The sequence below is a fragment of the Suncus etruscus genome, chromosome 16 (assembly GCF_024139225.1).
Source record: "Suncus etruscus isolate mSunEtr1 chromosome 16, mSunEtr1.pri.cur, whole genome shotgun sequence".
NCBI lineage: Eukaryota > Metazoa > Chordata > Mammalia > Eulipotyphla > Soricidae > Suncus > Suncus etruscus.
This window is the reverse complement of record NC_064863.1, coordinates 57,092,256-57,110,375: the sequence shown is the minus strand read 5'-3', so window position 1 is coordinate 57,110,375 and position 18,120 is coordinate 57,092,256. Positions and strand designations below refer to the sequence as shown.

At 32.5% G+C, this 18,120-nt stretch overlaps 1 protein-coding gene and 1 non-coding gene across 2 annotated transcripts; one reads left to right on the top strand and one right to left on the bottom strand.

The window, feature by feature from the left end:
- Positions 1 to 496: 496 nt before the first annotated feature.
- LOC126032158 (transmembrane protease serine 11G-like) lies at positions 497 to 15,823 on the top strand. Its single transcript, XM_049789852.1, has 7 exons — positions 497 to 579; positions 5,380 to 5,540; positions 7,249 to 7,287; positions 8,162 to 8,333; positions 10,363 to 10,622; positions 14,380 to 14,522; positions 15,662 to 15,823. The coding sequence occupies exons 1-7, from the start codon at positions 497 to 499 to the stop codon at positions 15,821 to 15,823; spliced, it is 1,020 nt and encodes a 339-aa protein (XP_049645809.1).
- LOC126033167 (U6 spliceosomal RNA) lies at positions 9,628 to 9,738 on the bottom strand. Its single transcript, XR_007504313.1, has one exon. It is a non-coding gene; the product is annotated as a U6 spliceosomal RNA (small nuclear RNA).
- Positions 15,824 to 18,120: the final 2,297 nt, after the last annotated feature.

Below are 18,120 nucleotides of genomic sequence, written 5' to 3'. Positions count from 1 at the left end.
GGAGTGACCCATGTGACCACATTCCTTCGGAAAAATAGTGGTTTGAAAAATATGAGACAAATTATGCTCTTAACTTGTTTACAAATAAAAATATATCTAAAAACTTAGTATAATGGTTCAGGAAGTATGTAAAACAATAGTAAATTTCAAAATAATGATTACCTTTTAGAAAATATAAAGTAAAATTTTAATTGTATTTTTATTGACAGTTTTTGATATTTTTCACAAAAAGTAGTCAACTGATACCAAAGCCAACCTTAACTAACCATGAATAAAACTTTATTATATATATAGAAAATATAAATTCTAGTGTCTACTTTTTTCTGATATTTGAACCACTGGTATCTGGGTTTGCAGCTGGATCAGTCTCATGCAAGGCAAGTGCCCTTCCTACCTTCTATTTCTTCAGCCCAGATTCTATTTACTCTTAATATATAACTCCTTCCCCCTCTCTCTCTCAAAGGCCAGCAATACGAAGAACAAAATCATTAAAACCATGGATGATAGCTCTAATTGTTTCAGCAGTTGTGTTGGTTTTGGCAATAATTATTGGTCTCCTCGTTTATTTTTTAGTATTTGGTAAGTAACTATATCATTATGTTTCGAAAATTTGAAATTGCTATATTGCTTTCAAACTCTTAATATTGTATAATGTCGTTTAGACCAATTTCTGTTGTGACATTAATTTCCACAATGTATATCATTTGTTTTTATGGTATTTATATAGTATATATCCAATTCAGAAATGATCATCTTTTTTACAAACCACTTCAAGATTTTATAATTTTATTTAGATAAAAACTGTTACTATATCTTGAACAATGAAATAAATTTATATTCTATATGCTTTTATGGTTTAATAATTAATTGATCTTACTGAAAGCAGAATGTAAGTTTAATAGAAATTCTAAATTTGGGGTCAGAGAAATTGTACAGTGAAAAGGTTCTTGCCTGAAACCCAATTTACCTGGGTTCGATCCTCGTGTCTCATATGGTCCACAAGTAATACCTGAACTCTGAAGCAGGAGTAACACTTGAGTAGCACCAGGTGTGACCCCAAAAACAATTTTAAAAAAATCTAAGTTTGAAGATACTGTATGAGAAATGTTAGTTTCTATGAATAGAAATATTAAATTTATGATTTATCACTGACATATATATTTGTGACAAAACACAACTACCCCCATCAAACTGTGAATATGGAATCTTCAAAAATGATTTAGGGAGGGATTGGATACAGCTACGGCACTTTAATTTCTAGAAGTTCACTAATTATAAAATTTTGAATTTAAGTCTAAATATCTTACAATTCAAATAAATTAAAAAGACTTTTTTCTGTCTTTCAGATCAGAAGTCTCACTATTATGAAACTTCTTTTCGCATCCCCAGTATTGAATATAATTCTGATTATTTATTAGAACATTCAAAAACTAGGGATGACCTAGAACAAAAAATCAATGATGAGGTAAGATTAAACTTTACTGGAATTATTTCACCTTAGCAATATGATTGTAAATATGAGATAAAAAATAAGAGAAGAGTACACATATATATCTATCCTAAAAAATAGAGAAGATAACAAATTATTTCTGTGTTATGGTTTCCAGGGAAAATGCAGGTTATTTTGGATAAATTTAGCTACATATCCTTTAACTAATATATTTTAAGAATTGGAAAACTACATTGGACAAAGGACAAATGCATTTGAAATTAATAATAAAACATAAAAAATAAGTATTTTGAGTAAAAAGCTTTTATTAATATTATATGTAAATTAATCATTATTTAATCATCTAGACAAAGCAAAGTTGCACATACAATTTACCAAACACATCGACAAAAATATGCTCCTCAAGGAGTTAGAGACAAATATTTAATTAATATTGATGTTCTAATATTGAAGTTGGTAAAACATAAGAAAATTTCAGTAATTTAAACCAGGACTTAACAAATCTTTTCTATAAAATACCAGAAGATAAATATTATTGGCAGGGCTGGATCAATAGAATAGCAGGTAGGGCATTTGCCTTGCATGAGGCTAACCCAGTTCTATCCACAGCATCCTCCAAGAACTGCCAGGAGTAATTTCTGAGTGCACAGCCAGGAGATAGACCCGAGTGCCACTGGTGCAGACCAAAAACTAAAAATGAACAAACGAATAAACAAATAAACAAAACATATTGACATTGATGGTGATACTGTTCATCTACAACTGCTCAAAAATTTTATTGTAATACAAAACTCAGTTATAAAAATATATCCTTAAATATATGTGGATCCAGTCAAAAATAACTTTATTATGGACACTCAAAGTAAAATTATTGAAAAATTTCTGGCACATTTTTCTTTTTTTGAAATTTTCAAAAAATTTTACAAAATTTGAATACTATTTTGAAAATATAAGTTATACACACAAACAGTTGCCTAATTTGCCATCCTGAATGACTCCAGTTATTTAATGAATAAGGGTTCTAACTAGACTATTAAAGCCAGTACTTAAATTACTTCAAGAGACATTTAATAATTTAAATGTTAATCATTTACCATGGAAATTCATGGTTTACAAACTGATTTAAAGAAAAATAAACATAAAACTGATAGAGGCAAGAAGAAATTTTATAATAACTTTTATTATATATGTACAAATATATCTATAAGTACATCTATAAATGCATGATTATATATGGGAAATATTGAAGTACCTATGACCAAAATGAAGTTTTGTATATTGATTTTGAAACTATTTTAATAATTTCATTTTCGTTACTTTCAGTTTGTAATTCTTTACAAAACATTATACACTAAGTTTATCATATAAATGTGTATGTATAAATAAAACTATGTCTTTTAAAGCTCATTTCCTTCAAAGTGTGAATTAGAAAGGAAAAATAGTTTGTTTTACCTAACTATTGATATTTAATAATAAAGTGCAACAACATAATTAAAAAAATATTCCGTACTTTAAATTAAAAAAAAAAAATTTCATAAGTTCAGTCAGATTAATGGAAGAAGCACTTGTCCCCTATTACTCATCTTTACAATTTGGTAGTTATTCCCTTATTTGTGGAACTAATTAAGAGGTATTCTCACTTAAAGTTTGGCCTGTGATCAGTTTTTTTATTCCTGTGAAGCTAGCTTGATGAGTCAATGATAATAAAAAGGCTTATGAAACCACAGTTTCTGTAGCAAGGAGTGGCTTTAGTAATAACTAATTTCTTCTAGGAATTTATACCACAGAGAAATTACCCGCTACAGGAAGTCTAAAATGATACTCAAATTACATATGTAATTTCATGTTATCCTAAGTAATTTCTGTGCATTCATCTTGATTAATGATTTCATTTATAAAATAAAAATAAATGTGAAATTCATTCCTTTTGTATATGCCACTGGATAAAAGCTTAGCTTAAAAAATTTTACTAAAGCCTAAAATTCTGAGTCTTAGTAACTTAATAATTTGTGAAAATTATAACTAATCTTAAGTAATACTGTATAAATTCACTATTATCACATTTTAAATATTGTGTATATCTCCAATTCTGTGTAATATATAGATATATAATATCACACACACACGCACACACATATATAATGAGTGATCTTACCAACAATTGCTCAAGAGATCCAGGGGTCACATCTAATGATTCTTGCTTGATAGGGCTGCTGGATCAATATGAAGACCTGAGGATATGTTATCTCATATTGGAGGTACTCAGATATTTAGTGACACATAGGGGCCTTTAGAGTTATACACTGGCAATGTTACATATAATATTATACTGGAGGTGGAACTGGGGTTAGGAGCATGCAAGACATACATTGTAACTCCAGTACTAGCTCTCTGACACCTTTTTGCATATCTTTTACAAATGTCAGACAAATGTACTTAGGTAATGCTGTCTGGTAACTTGGGTCTATGGTTCATTGTTGAGCCTGGTGATGTTCAGAGACCACCAAGTTCACCCTCATGGTTCCACCACTAGGGCCATATGGTACCTGGGAATAAATTCAGGACCTTGTACATGGTAGACAAGTGTTCTACTTGAAACTATATCCTGGATTTGTGCCTGGTATAAACTGACAACTACAAAGAAGCTTAGAAATAAATGTTTGTATAACTGCACGTTTTAAATAAGCATTTTTGTGGTATATTAAAATGTCTAAAATATATATATAATAGATTCTATGCTATTGTTTTGTTTCTCTTTTCTCAGGTGAATAATGTATTTAAAAGTTCCGATTTAAGTCATCTATACACCAGTGCTCATGCTTTCAACCTTAGGTAATAACAACTAATTAATTTTCATAATTAAAACTCAACATTATGTTATTATATTATTAACCAGTAAATAGAACGTAAAAGTCTTACATAATTCAACAGCAAACCCAACAATACTGTAACATTTAATTAGTATTTCTCCTTTATAAAGTGATTGTCACTTCTATAGTTTCTCTTTGGAGGGACTCCCAGGTAGTGCTCAGTGAATCTGAGGTACACTGCCACTGATGCTCAGTTAATTCTACTAGGCAGTTCAAATACAAGGGCCAGCGCGTGTGGAGCTGCTTAAACTCTGTTCATCAAGACCTGGCAGAACAGTCTGCAGTTACGCCCAGGGATTTCTGAAGTCCATGTGGTACAGGAGTGCAAATTTGGTTGGTGCTTATTTTACTGACAACTGAGCTATCTTTTAAACTTAGAGTTTGTTTGGTTTTAGTTTTGATTTGAGGTCATGCCTGGCCATACTCAGGTGTGATTCCTGGCTCTGCAGCCAGACTCCTGGCAGTTTTGGTGGCTCTTAGGAAATGTTGAAGATATACCAGGTCAGCTTTATGTAGGCAAAGCAGATGCCCTATTTGCTGTACTATTGCTCCAGACCTCAATTTGAAAAGAGTTTAACTTGAGTATTTATAATTGTTTTTGGAAAAACTATTGCATTTCAGTTAAAGATTCTTACAATCAAGGCCAAAGCAATAGCACAGTGGTAGGGTGTTTGCCTTGCACACGACCGACCTGGGACAGACCTGTGTTCGATCCCAGCATTTCATATAGTCCCCAAACCTGTCAGAAGCTATTTCTGAGCTCAGAGCCAGAAGTAACCCTTGAACTCCTGAGAGCCATCTGGTGTGGCCCTAAAAAGAAAAAAATACTCTTACAATCACAAACTGCTCCTCTTAAATTTTATCTTCTTTAGCAATAGCCAGATATTATAAACCTTAAATAAATATTGAAAAATAAGGGAAACAATACATGACAGTAAATTACAGAAAATATCTTGGCTGCATTTTTCTATAGAGTTGTCGAATATTTAATAAATGCATAAAATGATGATCAATTTACATATAACCTCGCATATTTACTCTAGTGTTTTTGTTTTTCAGGTCAAGTAATGATGACTTGAAAGCAGATGTATTGCTAAAATTTCGCTTTGTTTCTCGTAATGCAAATGCAATAAAAAGTCAAGTTAATAATATTTTGCATCAGAATTTTGAATTAAATGAAAGCTTCTTGAAGATAAATACTTCATTACCTTATCTTAGAGGTAAGAACTAACATTTTCTTCTCTTGCTAGAATTTACCATTATCATTATCTTCTCATCTACAGAGTTGTGATTGTGTGGATAACTTCATAACATAGTGCTTTAAGTAAATGGACAAACCTTACACATCCTAATTTGGATGTGGGTAACCCCAGAATGGAGGGCCAACAAGTATGGGAAATTACAAAATGGAATTACCTAGGGAATAAGGTCCAATAGGGTTTTTCAAAGATGAGTTGACCTAGGAAGATTAAGAGCCAATTAGCCAATGTATTTTAATCTGGTGGTTTTTCTTATTCAGAATCTCATGCTCATGCTGAATTGCCATCAGGGGGATTCAATGAAAGATTTGGGCTGCTAATCTTCATTTGGTCTTGGTGTTTTACATCTTGAGCCAAGGGCTAGGGGCTAGCCGATGATTAATTTTCAGGTCATATATTCATTCTAAATCTTTGAGACATTCATCTCCAGGAAATGTTTCCTAAAGAAGAGACTCTGAAGATCATTTAATCTTCAATGAGAGTGAAATCTCCTGTTCTCTTATTTAATTTATAATAGGGACCATTGGCCAGTGTGAAATCAGGTCAAACCAGGAACCAAATAACCTCTGTAGTCAGGATATTCAATCTAGGTATTATTCAAACCATCCTATTGAGCTTCATTGGTCTCCAGAGCTCTACCTGGCAATGTTCATATTTTTTAATATGAAATATTAATGACAATGGAAAATCAGCCATATAAAGTCAAGAAATGAGTATTCCTGGTAAAAAGAGCAACTAAAGCAAAGGTAGAAACATATTGTCAGACATATTTAAGGAAGAGGAAGGCCAACGTAGCCACTAAGAAGACCAAGAGTAAATATACCAAAGACATAATTAAGGACCAAGTCAGATAGGATATGAGTGTTAATTATAGATCAGACAAGTCTCTATCATAGGAAAAATAGTATTTTAAGTTATTTATTAACTCTCCCAGCATATTTTTCTAATACTGAAATAAATTTTCCTATTTAAATTCTGACTTGAATGAAAGAATCATTACTCTCCATGTATACCGAAACCCAACATCATCTATAGATATTAATATAATATGTTTATTAGCTTTAATCTTATCAAAATGTAGGTAGAAACTAATTATTTTACTAGAAAGCATAATAAATAATTTATACAATTTTGAGATTTATAATATGTTCTCTGACTTCACTGAGAAAATAAACTAACATTTTATAATTTTTAGTATGCTAATAAATTTTTGTTGTACTGGTAACAAATGTGGGGTGCCAAATATCAATGAAGTTTTGCAACTTTGAATTTTTATCATAAACATAGCACTACTGTATAAAAGAGCACAGACAGAAAGTTTCCAAAAATATGAACAATTTAAATGTAAGGAGGCTTTATGTACTGTTTTACCAATAGTTTAACTGATTGATATGGCATAATTATCTAATTAGATAAATTCTCTTCAGTGGCAAATTATTTTCTCCATGCCAAAGAACTTATATCATGAAACATAATTTTCTCAGAACTAACATATACTCAGAATTTAATTTATTCTAGGCCTTGGGTTTTCTTTATATGATTTTATTATATTATCTTTAAATTAAAAATTTCCCAAGTAGTTAAGATTACCCTAAATATGTAAAACATGTATATGAAATGACATTTTACACTATAAATGTCCACTAAAAATGACTGTTTTTTTTTTCAGATGTGAGTGAAGTACAAGCAGAGCACATTTTGAACAGTGGTAAGTTTAAAAAAATATTATCAAAATGTTTATAAACCAAGTAAAAACTTCATGACAATTTCAGAGTATTTCTGTATTCATCTTTACTATTTTACAAAACTATGAATATATTACTTAACATTATCCAAAAGAGAAAATAATGACTAAAAATTGGGAAAAAAATTTTATAGGCATGCTTTGTATTTCTTCCAGAAAAAATATCCTAAAGAATTATATTATTTTACCAATTCATTTTTTTATTTTTTTCTCACACCCGGCAGCGCTCAGGGGTTACTCCTGGCTCTGTGTTCTGAAATCGCCCCTGGCAGGCACAGGGGACCATATGGGGTGCCAGGATTCGAACGACCATCCTTCTGCATGAAAGGCAAACGCCTTACCTCCATGCTATCTCTCCGGCCCTTACCAATTCTTTAATTTCATTTTATTCCTTTCATTTCATTACTTACTAAAATAAAAACTTTATTAAAATGATATCCACTATTGGGGCCAGAGCCGTAGTGCAAGCAGTAGGGCATTTGCCTTGAACGTGCTAACCTAGGATGGACCTTGGTTTAATACCCAGCATCTCATATGGTCCCCCAAGCCAAGAGTGACCTCTGAGGGCATAGCCAAGAGTAACCCCTGAGTGTCACCGGGTGTGGCCCCAAAACCAAAAAATAAATAAACAAAAACAAAAAACACCAAAAGTAAATTATAATATACCAAGGGAAGTATTAAATAAATGATAATTTTAATGTGTATAATCATTATCCTACTATATAATTTGACTGATTTTTTTATGACAGGGTAAACCCATAAACATTCCATCTTTATGTATTAAGCATGTCAACATACCTATGGTACTGGAAATAACCACCTGATTTTCTTCAAACAGGTTGTGGCTTAGGAAAGGAGCTTCCATCCATGGATAGGATTGCTGATGGTAAAATTTCAAAGAAAGCTGATTGGCCATGGCAAGCCAGCCTGCAAATAGATGGCACTCATTTCTGTGGAGCATCTTTGATTAGTGAAAAGTGGCTCCTCACTGCTGCTCACTGTTTTGACATGTGAGTCATCCATCTACAAACCACTTTCCACCAATAAAATCACCAATTTCATCTCTTTTTTTCTCTTTTTTTCCTTCTTGCAATTCAGCCCTTTTTCCATAATTATCTTAGGCTTCCCACAAGCATTCATGATTATCTAAAAAAGCATATCTACACTGTCAGAATTTAAACATACTCAAATTTTCTTGAAATATATTGTGTATTTTTTAAAAGTCTCTGTTTAATAATAGTTCAACTCACAAATCTGTACATAATTATCTTAAATAATATTCCATATGTAGACCTTTACGTGTTTTTAACATTTTACATGAGACTTCATGTGACATATATATTTTATATGAGATATTAAACATATATGGTAATTTTAGTAACAACTATCTGGGGTTTTTTTGTTTGTTTTTTTTGTTTGTTTGTTTTTTTCGTTTTTGGGTCACACTGGCAGTGCTCAGGGGTTACTCCTGGCTCTATGCTCAGAAATCACACCTGGCAGGCTCAGGAAACATATACCATATGGGATGCCGGCATTCGAACCACCATCTTTCTGCATGCAAGACAAATACCCTACCTCTATGCTATGTCTCCGACCCCTAGTGAAAATGATTTGAAATGGAAAATATTTTCTACAAGATTTCAACAAAGAAGAAAGATAAAATAATAATATATAAAATATAGCCCCACCACTACCACTACCCCACCACCACCACAAAAACAAACAAACAAACAAACATACAAAAATATGGTCCCAGGAACTGTAGTGATAGTACAATGAGTAGATTATTTACTTGTATTTGGTCGTGTTTGATTCCTAATACCCCATATGGTGTCCTGAATCCACCAGGAGTGATCCCTGGGCATAAAGTCAGGGATAATCACCAAGTATTTCTGGCTGTGCCTAAACCCTTCCCCAAAACGTATATATATATATATATATATATATATATATATATATATACATATATAATATATTATATTTTATATAGCTCTAATTTTATATCTTTATTTCTTCCTTCATTCTACCACTTTTTACATAGATGTATTTATATCTTTAATGTAGATAGATAGATAGATAATAGATAGATAGATAGATAGATAGATAGATATGCAGGTATTTATAGCCTGTTCAGAAATAGGAATGCATATGTGAATGTGTGTGTGTATATATATATACTAAATTTTACTTATAAATTTTCTTTCAAATCTGCATCACTTCTACATTAAAATGACAATAACACAGCATTTCTTTAAATTACAAAACCTCTCCCTCTAAGAGAGTGGTGTAAATATATTTTTATTTTTTAATATGGAATGCTTCACGAATTTGGTTGCCATCTTTGCAAAGGGGCCATGCTAATCTTCTCTGTATCATTCCAACTTTAGTATGTATATGTGCTGCCGAAGTGAGCACTATGTAAAATATCTTAATTTGGGAACATTTGCTTTTAATAAAAATAAAACAAGGCATTGCTGAGAGAGAAATATCAAATGGGTCAGTGTCTAAAAGTGTACTCAACTATCACCCTCATCAATTTACCCTTCACCTACTCACCCTCATGTTTATGCTCACTCAAAATTCTGGAAAACTTCAGATTAGAAACAAGCCATTTACAGGACTGGAGAGATATCACAGAGGGTAGGGAGCTTGCCTTGCACAAGCAGCCAAGATTCAGGTTTTTTGTTTTGGTTTTTGGGCCACACCCGGCGGTGCTCAGGGGTTACTCCTGGCTGTCTGCTCAGAAATAGCTCCTGGCAGGCACGGGGGACCATATGGGACATCGGGATTCGAACCAACCACCTTTGGTCCTGGATCGGCTGTTTGCAAGGCAAACGCCACTGTGCTATCTCTCTGGGCCCCAAGATTCAGTTTTGATCCCTGGCATCATGGTCTCCCAAATCTGCCAGAAGTAATTTCTGAACACAGAGCCAGGAGTAACCCATGAGCACTGCCGAGTATGGCACCACAACCAAAAACCTAAAACAACAACATCAACAAAAAAATATAGCCAATTTTTTCTCTTTCATCTCTGACCAGAAACAAAAACCCAAGAGTATGGACAGTTAGTTTTGGAACAACTCTCAGTCCTGCACTAATGCGAAGAGAAGTACAGTCAATTGTCCTCCATGAAAAATATGCTCCTCATAAGCATGATGGTGATATTGCTGTGGTGAAGCTCTCCACCCCCGTGACATTTTCAAGTAATGTGCACAGAGTTTGTCTCCCGGATACTAATTTTGAAGTCATGCCTGAAAATAAAGTGTTTGTCACTGGATGGGGAGCATTGTCACCAGATGGTGAGTATCTCAGTAGAACATCCAAGCAAATACTTAGTAACTTGTTTCTACTTGAACAAATATAAAAATGCTGCAAATGAAAAGATAAATTAAATAAAAGATTAAAAAATAGAGATGCCACATAAAAATATGACAAAAACTGGGCTGGGGATATAGTATAGAGAGATTAGGGTGCTTGCCTTGGATGCAGCCAATCAGATCGATTCTAGGCACCCAAAGAGTTTCCAGCACTTGCCAGGTGGAATCCCTTAGCACAAAGCCAGGAGTGAACCTTGAGTACTTTGTGGCCACCCAAAAAAATTTGGCAAGAAGAGGTTAAAAAACAGACATATTGTCTAATGATAATTTTTTTTTTATTTTTGGGCCACACCCAGTGATGCTCAGGGGTTACTCCTGGCTATGCGCTCAGAAGTCGCTCCTGGCTTGGGGGACCATATGGAACATAGGGGGATCGAACCACGGTTTGTCCAAGGCTAGCACAGACAAGGCAGGCACCTTACCTCTAGCGCCACCGCCCGGCCACGATAATTTTATAATTACTTTTACATCATGTTTACATATATTGTCTTTTTTTATTTATTTTTTTTTTTGGTTTTGGGGCCACACCCAAAGCCCTCAGAATTACTCCTGGATCTGTGCTCAGGACTCATTCCTGATGCACTTGGGTGACTATATGAAATGCCAGAGATTAAGATTAGGTCAGCTGTATGCAAGGCAAACACCCTATAGGCTGTACTAGGGTTACAGTCTCTATATATTGTCTTTTTATGGTTTATTTTGAAAATGAGCTATACATTTATTTTCAAAAATTATTAAAGTAATTTCCAAAATTTTTTATTTGTTCTTTTCAAATGTAGATTCTATGATAATAACTGTACTATTTATGAATCATACTAATGATTAAATTCTATAATGTTGTCATTCAACTATATAAATCTAGCCATTTTTGGCTTTTATTTTCCCTCAAATTTTTTGTGTTGTTATAATAATTCGATAGTTTGTGTTTTATAGTTGCAAAAATGTTAACGTTTATGGCTTTGATATTTATCATTACCACCAAAGTGCCTGAGGCTCTCCACCTCAGGCATGTCTTCATGTGACTTCTAATTGACCCTTTATTTTCCCGTTGTCTTTTGTTTCTTGCCAATTTTGGTTATGTTTTAAAATTTATATAACTTTTTATCATTATTTTATCATAGTTTAGGTCACATGTTTACAATAATGTTAAACTTTATTATACTTATGGCATTCTTACTGCGTTTTCCTCACCACCCAATCTATGTATCTTTTCATTTTCCTTCCCTTCCAGCGCTACTTGGTAATGAGTTTTGTAATCAAAGGGAAGACTTTGTCATTGTTTTGTTTCTTTATGCACCTATGCACCACAGAAATGCCAATGGTTGTTATCATTCAACATATTATGATTATTATTTTTGGTTTTTGGTTAGGGGGCCACACCTGGTGACGCTCAGGGGTTACTCCAGGCTATGTGCTCAGAAATCGGTCCTGGCTTGGGGGACCATATAGGATGACGAGGGATCGAACTGTGCATACAAGTGCACACAAAGCAGATGCCTTATGGCTTGCACCACCACTCCAGCTCTTCAACATATTCTATTTCTTTTCTTAAAAACAAACAAACGAACGAACAAACAGCCTTCAGCAAATAATTTATGTGAACTTCTTGCTGTAAAATATTAAATAGATCTATCTCATCCACTTATTTATGGAAAAGAGTTTAAGAGGAGAATTTATTAAAAATCAATAGCCAAACATTTACTACAATGCAGGAAAAAACCTGCAAAGATAGATCTTTAGATCCCGATCTGAGTCTTCAGTTCTTCTGCCTCTTCTTGAACTTTTTACATGTAGCTATATTTTATGTATGGTGATAGACTTGAATTTTTTAATCTTGCTTCAAATTTTTATACTAATTTTTTATATCTTTATTTAAACACCTTGATTACAAACATGATTGTGGTTGGGTTTCAGTCATGTAAAGAACACCCCCCTTCACCAGTGCAACATTTCCATCACCAATGTCCCAAATCTCCCTCCTCCCCAGCTCACCCGCACCTGTAGTCTAGACAGGCTTTCTACTTCCCTCATTCATTCACATTGTTATCATAGTTCTCAATGTAGTTATTTCTCTAACTGCACTCATCACTCTTTGTGGTGTTGCTTCAAATTTTTATTATGCATTCATCACCTTATTTATGTACATGCTAAGTACAAAGACTTTACTGAACATTTATTAGTTGGGTGTGTTATGTGTGAAACAAAATATTTTTTATTGAAATTTTTTTAGAAAAATATTAGGAGAAAGAAAAGGATAAATACATGTTTGAGTGACAACACAGACTTCTCCAGTGTGGAAACGGGCAAGCAAAGAAACATTGAGACAAGCAAGCAAGATATGTGTTCAGGGTAGAACATGAACTCAAAGAGCAAGCCTTTCAGTTGATATTTTACAAAAATTTTCTTTTTTTTAATATGCACTTCATATTGATCTCAACCTATAATATACTCAATGAAAATTTCATTAATTTTGTTACATGGAAAATTATATTTCACATGAGAATTTTAACTAGTGTTTTTAGGAAAAAGAAATTGTTCTCACATCCCACTCCTTGTGTCTGCTTCTCATCATATCTCTCTAATTCAAAATAGTTGACACTTTAAAGAAAAATAATTAGGTGAAGTCTTTATTTATATATTTTTTGTTTGGGGGATATTCCCAGCAGTGCTCAAAGATTACTTCTGACTCTATACTAAAAGATAACTCCTGTGGTTATTGGGATCAAACTGGGCTGGCTGTGGGAAGTAAATACCCTAGAGATATTTACCCCTTTACTATATCTTTGGCCCAAGAAAGACCATGCTCTTTAATGACTATTGGAATGTTGGATTTATTTTTAGTAGAATAATCATTACAGAAAAATATATTGTGGGTCTTTTACCCTGATTAACAATCCCTAGAAACAGTAAAATGCAGATCTGAGACCTTGGGGATTTTAAATATATATTATCCTAAACTCTATAATTTATTATGTTTTCATTGACTGAAAACAGAATTTAAAATGAGATTCTATCATGACTATTTATATTAATTTAATTTTAATCCAAACATCTTAGGATATACAAAATATTCTACTTAACTATGCAATCATGACAGGATTAATAAAGGTGACTTTTGATCTTCTCATATAAAATATAAGTATATGGGGGTTTCCTAGGCAGTCTTCAGAGTATCATGGAGGTCACTCCCATTGGTAATTAACCCTATCCTGTGGGCATGATGGTTCTGTACATAGTCTCAATATAGAGTAACTGCTCTTCAGGACCATTTCAGCAGTGCTCAAAGAACCATGAGTTGCTAGACTTAAACTTGGCACTTCCACATCAATCATGTGCTATGGACCTTTGAGTTATTTCCCAAGTTCCCATTTTTCAAAATTTTAACTATCCTTAGTGATTATTGTATGGCTTAAGAATAGTATAAGTACCTAACAACAAACATGTTTGTAATCATGGTGCTTAACTAAAGATATTAGTTTTAAAAAAGAATAATATAATAAATTTTCAAAAACTGAAGTGAAACAGAACCAAAAATTATAGCTTAAATTATGACATGTCATCAAACACAGAATACTACAACTTAGTGACATATTTTACCACTGATTCATTTTTTCTAAGATACAACAAATGGTCATATCCTAAAATGTGAAAACTGTCCATCTATTTACTTCTTCTTTAGGTTTTTACCCCAATTCTCTGCGAGAGGTTGAACTAAAAATTATAAGTAATGATAAATGTAATCAAGTTGATGTATATGGTGGTGCTGTGTCATCAGGAATGTTATGTGCTGGATTCCTAACAGGAAACCATGATGCCTGTGAGGTAAGAACTGGCTCATAAAAAATAAGCATATCATACTAACCATGAATAAATGTCGCTTCACATGATGCTAAGCAAAGAACATGTGAAGGAGGGGGTATAAAAAAGAAGAGTGAAAAAATTATGGAAAACTTCTCACCCATATCCTATTATTGCCCATAATGGCAAATAAAAAAATCATCACTGTTGCAATTAGGAATCTGAATAGATTAAACAAATGGAAGCAAACACAAAAAATTAAGTAATGGAGCTACACAATTATTTCTTCAAGACAGAGGCATAAATCACTAGTTAGCAATCTAATCTCTCCTAGATATAAAATATTGTGAAATGGGATTGCAGGTATCTCCATAGGCAAGTATCATTACAAAAGTCTTTGAACTATTACTACAATTGGCATATATTCAGATAGAATATTAGTTATACTTCTAGGAAGCAGAATGTATTTATAAACTTATCTATAATAAAATTTACCTCATGAATCATGCCTATAAACCAGTTAAATAATATAATCTCATTATATAATACATTAATTTTAAACATTTAAGGAGAATACCAATTTTAAAATTTGCCTATTTGGTTATTTTGTTTTAGTTTTGAAGCTATTATTGATGGTGGTGAGAGTTTACTCTTGGATCTGTGCTTAGGGAGTATTTCTGGTGGTTCTTAGAGGAACATGTACAGTGCTAATATATAATAATATAGGCAAGGACCTGTATTATCTCTATTACATCTGGCCATAAGTTTTGTTATATAAAGTAATAAAATATTTTACAAATTTTACCAGTAACATTTGAAACAAGGTCCAACAACTAGACAATTCTTGGAGGATAAAAGAATAATTTTGATGATTTAATAATTTTCACATAGTAAATAATTTTATTTTATGAAAATACACCACTATTGATTGTCAATAAATATCTATACTCTCAGCCTCCTCACCCCTTTTTGTGTATGTAAATTATATTGTGGAAATTACATAAGAAAACACAGACATTAAAATTGAATCCACATTTATAACTGGACTATACCATTGTTCCTCTCATTGTGCCCCATAGTATAGCAAGCTTTGACATTTCTATTATATTCATGCATATTGATTCTCCTGTTTTATATAAATGATATATTTTCTTTTTTTTCAGGGTGATTCTGGAGGACCACTGGTTATTTCTCATAACAGAAATATTTGGTATGTTGTTGGAATTGTAAGCTGGGGAATAGGCTGCGCAAAAGAAAACAAGCCTGGAGTCTATACCAAAGTGACTCATTACCGTGATTGGATTAAATCTAAAACTAACATCTGAAGCAACAGCAATTTTCACATCCAAAATTTGAATGTCATGTGTGGTCACCAGGGAAGTGTGTTTAGTGTTTTGTGCTACAGCATATTTTCACTGAGTTCAAGATGAAGAAAATGGCACAATTCTCTGCTTAAATAAAATGAATGCCTGAAGTGTTTTACAATGAACATACGAGATAACATTCAATTCCAGAGCATTGCAGCAAAGTTTCTCTGATCAATATCTTGCTCATCTTCTGGTCCTAACTACACACTTCTAATTGTAAAATAATAGAAGTTTCATCTGATAGGTAGCAACTAGCTCAGCATTCTCTGCTGCTTTTTTTCTCCTGACAGAGCATGCGCCCTTCCCTGACTGTACAGTTTTAGTTTTCTCTTTCTCACTGAACAATCCTCACTAAGAATCTAAGGTTGACTGCCTTAGACAATTCAAAATAATTCATTTTAGCCAGCACACTGCAAACATAGAAAGACACCAATCAGAAACATGGAATTTAGATAATGACTTCAGTGAGTAATAACCTTAACTATGCATTTAACCTCTCCTTCAAAGCTATGCAAAGTAACATCATTGTTATGTCATCTAGTGTGGTTTAAAATATTAAATATCTAAACTGATGTTTACCTTTTTCAATGAATAAATACTTGGATCAGACAAGGAGAACGGGAACTATTATATCTTGCGGAGTTCTGTTTTAAATTATGTAAAAATGTCTCTTGGTATTATAAAATATGAGTTTTTTTTTAATTAAGTGGAATGTAAAGAATAAAGTGCTTAGTAAGGAGCCATTTCCAACTCCCCCAATAATGTTGTAAATTGAGTTTTTACTTCTGGTTGTCTTCTAATGCAATTTAATTTTGAAAGTTTGATTTTTAATCAATGCCAGCACAATTAAGAGATCCAAAGAAAAAGAAGTTAATATAAACTGTGTATTTATAGAAAACTTATATAATAAATTAACATGCAACTAAGTATTCACTTAAGATGATTTAATGAGAAATTTGTGAAATAATGTATTCTATATTTAATTTACTATTGAAATGTTAACCATTCTGTGAAAAATAGTTTAATATATAGGACTCAAAACTCCTGGTACAGGTTTAATAGAATGAGACACATACACAATAAGATACGTTTAGTATTTTAATGAATATTTTACATCTCTGTCCATAACGTTGGAGTAGTATTCAACAATGTAAGTAATTTTCTGTGCACTTAAACCTTTATTTGTTTCTTTTCTCCTTTTACAATTAATTTCATGAAGTATTGTGTTAAAATTTTCTTTTTTAATAAATATTTTCTTTTGAGTTTTATATCAATGTCACTTGTCCATCAAATATTATATTGTAAACATCAAAATATATTTATAATAATAAAATTTGGCTTTTTCTAAGATTTGTCACTATGCCATTTTATTTCTCAACCTTGGAAAACATATTTATTAAGAGATAATTATTTAAAAGGGATGGTAATGGAAAGGCATCAGCCATCTCATATAAATTCAATGTTCAAATGTTTCCTCCACAGTGAACACTAAAGAGATGCCAATAATAACCAAGTGGTAGGAAACAAAAAATGCACAAAAGTTCATAAGGTATACAACTCTAGTTGCAAAACACATGTCTAACATGCACATACCCCTCTCAAACCCCCTACTAGGGTGCAACTCCCAAGTCCAGACTAAGTCTGATGACTGAACTGAGTTTTCAAGGGTAACCTCCAGGTCCCTTGAGTTCTTCTGAGTATGACATTGATGAAGAGAAAGAGAAATAAAGAAAGAGAAATAGAAAGAGAGATTTATAGACATTACAAAATTCTCCTGAGGGTGAAATTATCCCCAAGTGAGAACTACTGCTATAGAGGAAAAATTTCATTTCTAAAGCATTTATGCTCACAATTGCCTTTCATGAGTTGTATTTAATCTCCCCTTTATTTTGAGATTGAGTATATCCTAGATTCATTTAGAACTAACTAATCCAAGCAAAATTAAGAAAATTTTAAATCTGAACTTAATTTTAGTAGACACTGTAGACTAAGTTGCTACAGGCAAAATTAAGATGAATGGAGAAAAAGGTGATAGACAGATGGATAAATAGATGATAGAAAGGTGTTAGACAGATGGATAAATAGATAGATGATAGACAGACTGATAGGTAAGGTAGATAGTTAAATTAAAACATATAACTGGATGTAAGAAAGACTTCTAGAGAGGATTTTATCAAAGACATAAAGACTACATAAATGCACAGTATTTAGGATTCTCAAAATGTCTAGATACTACCTGGAAGGACATTAGATAC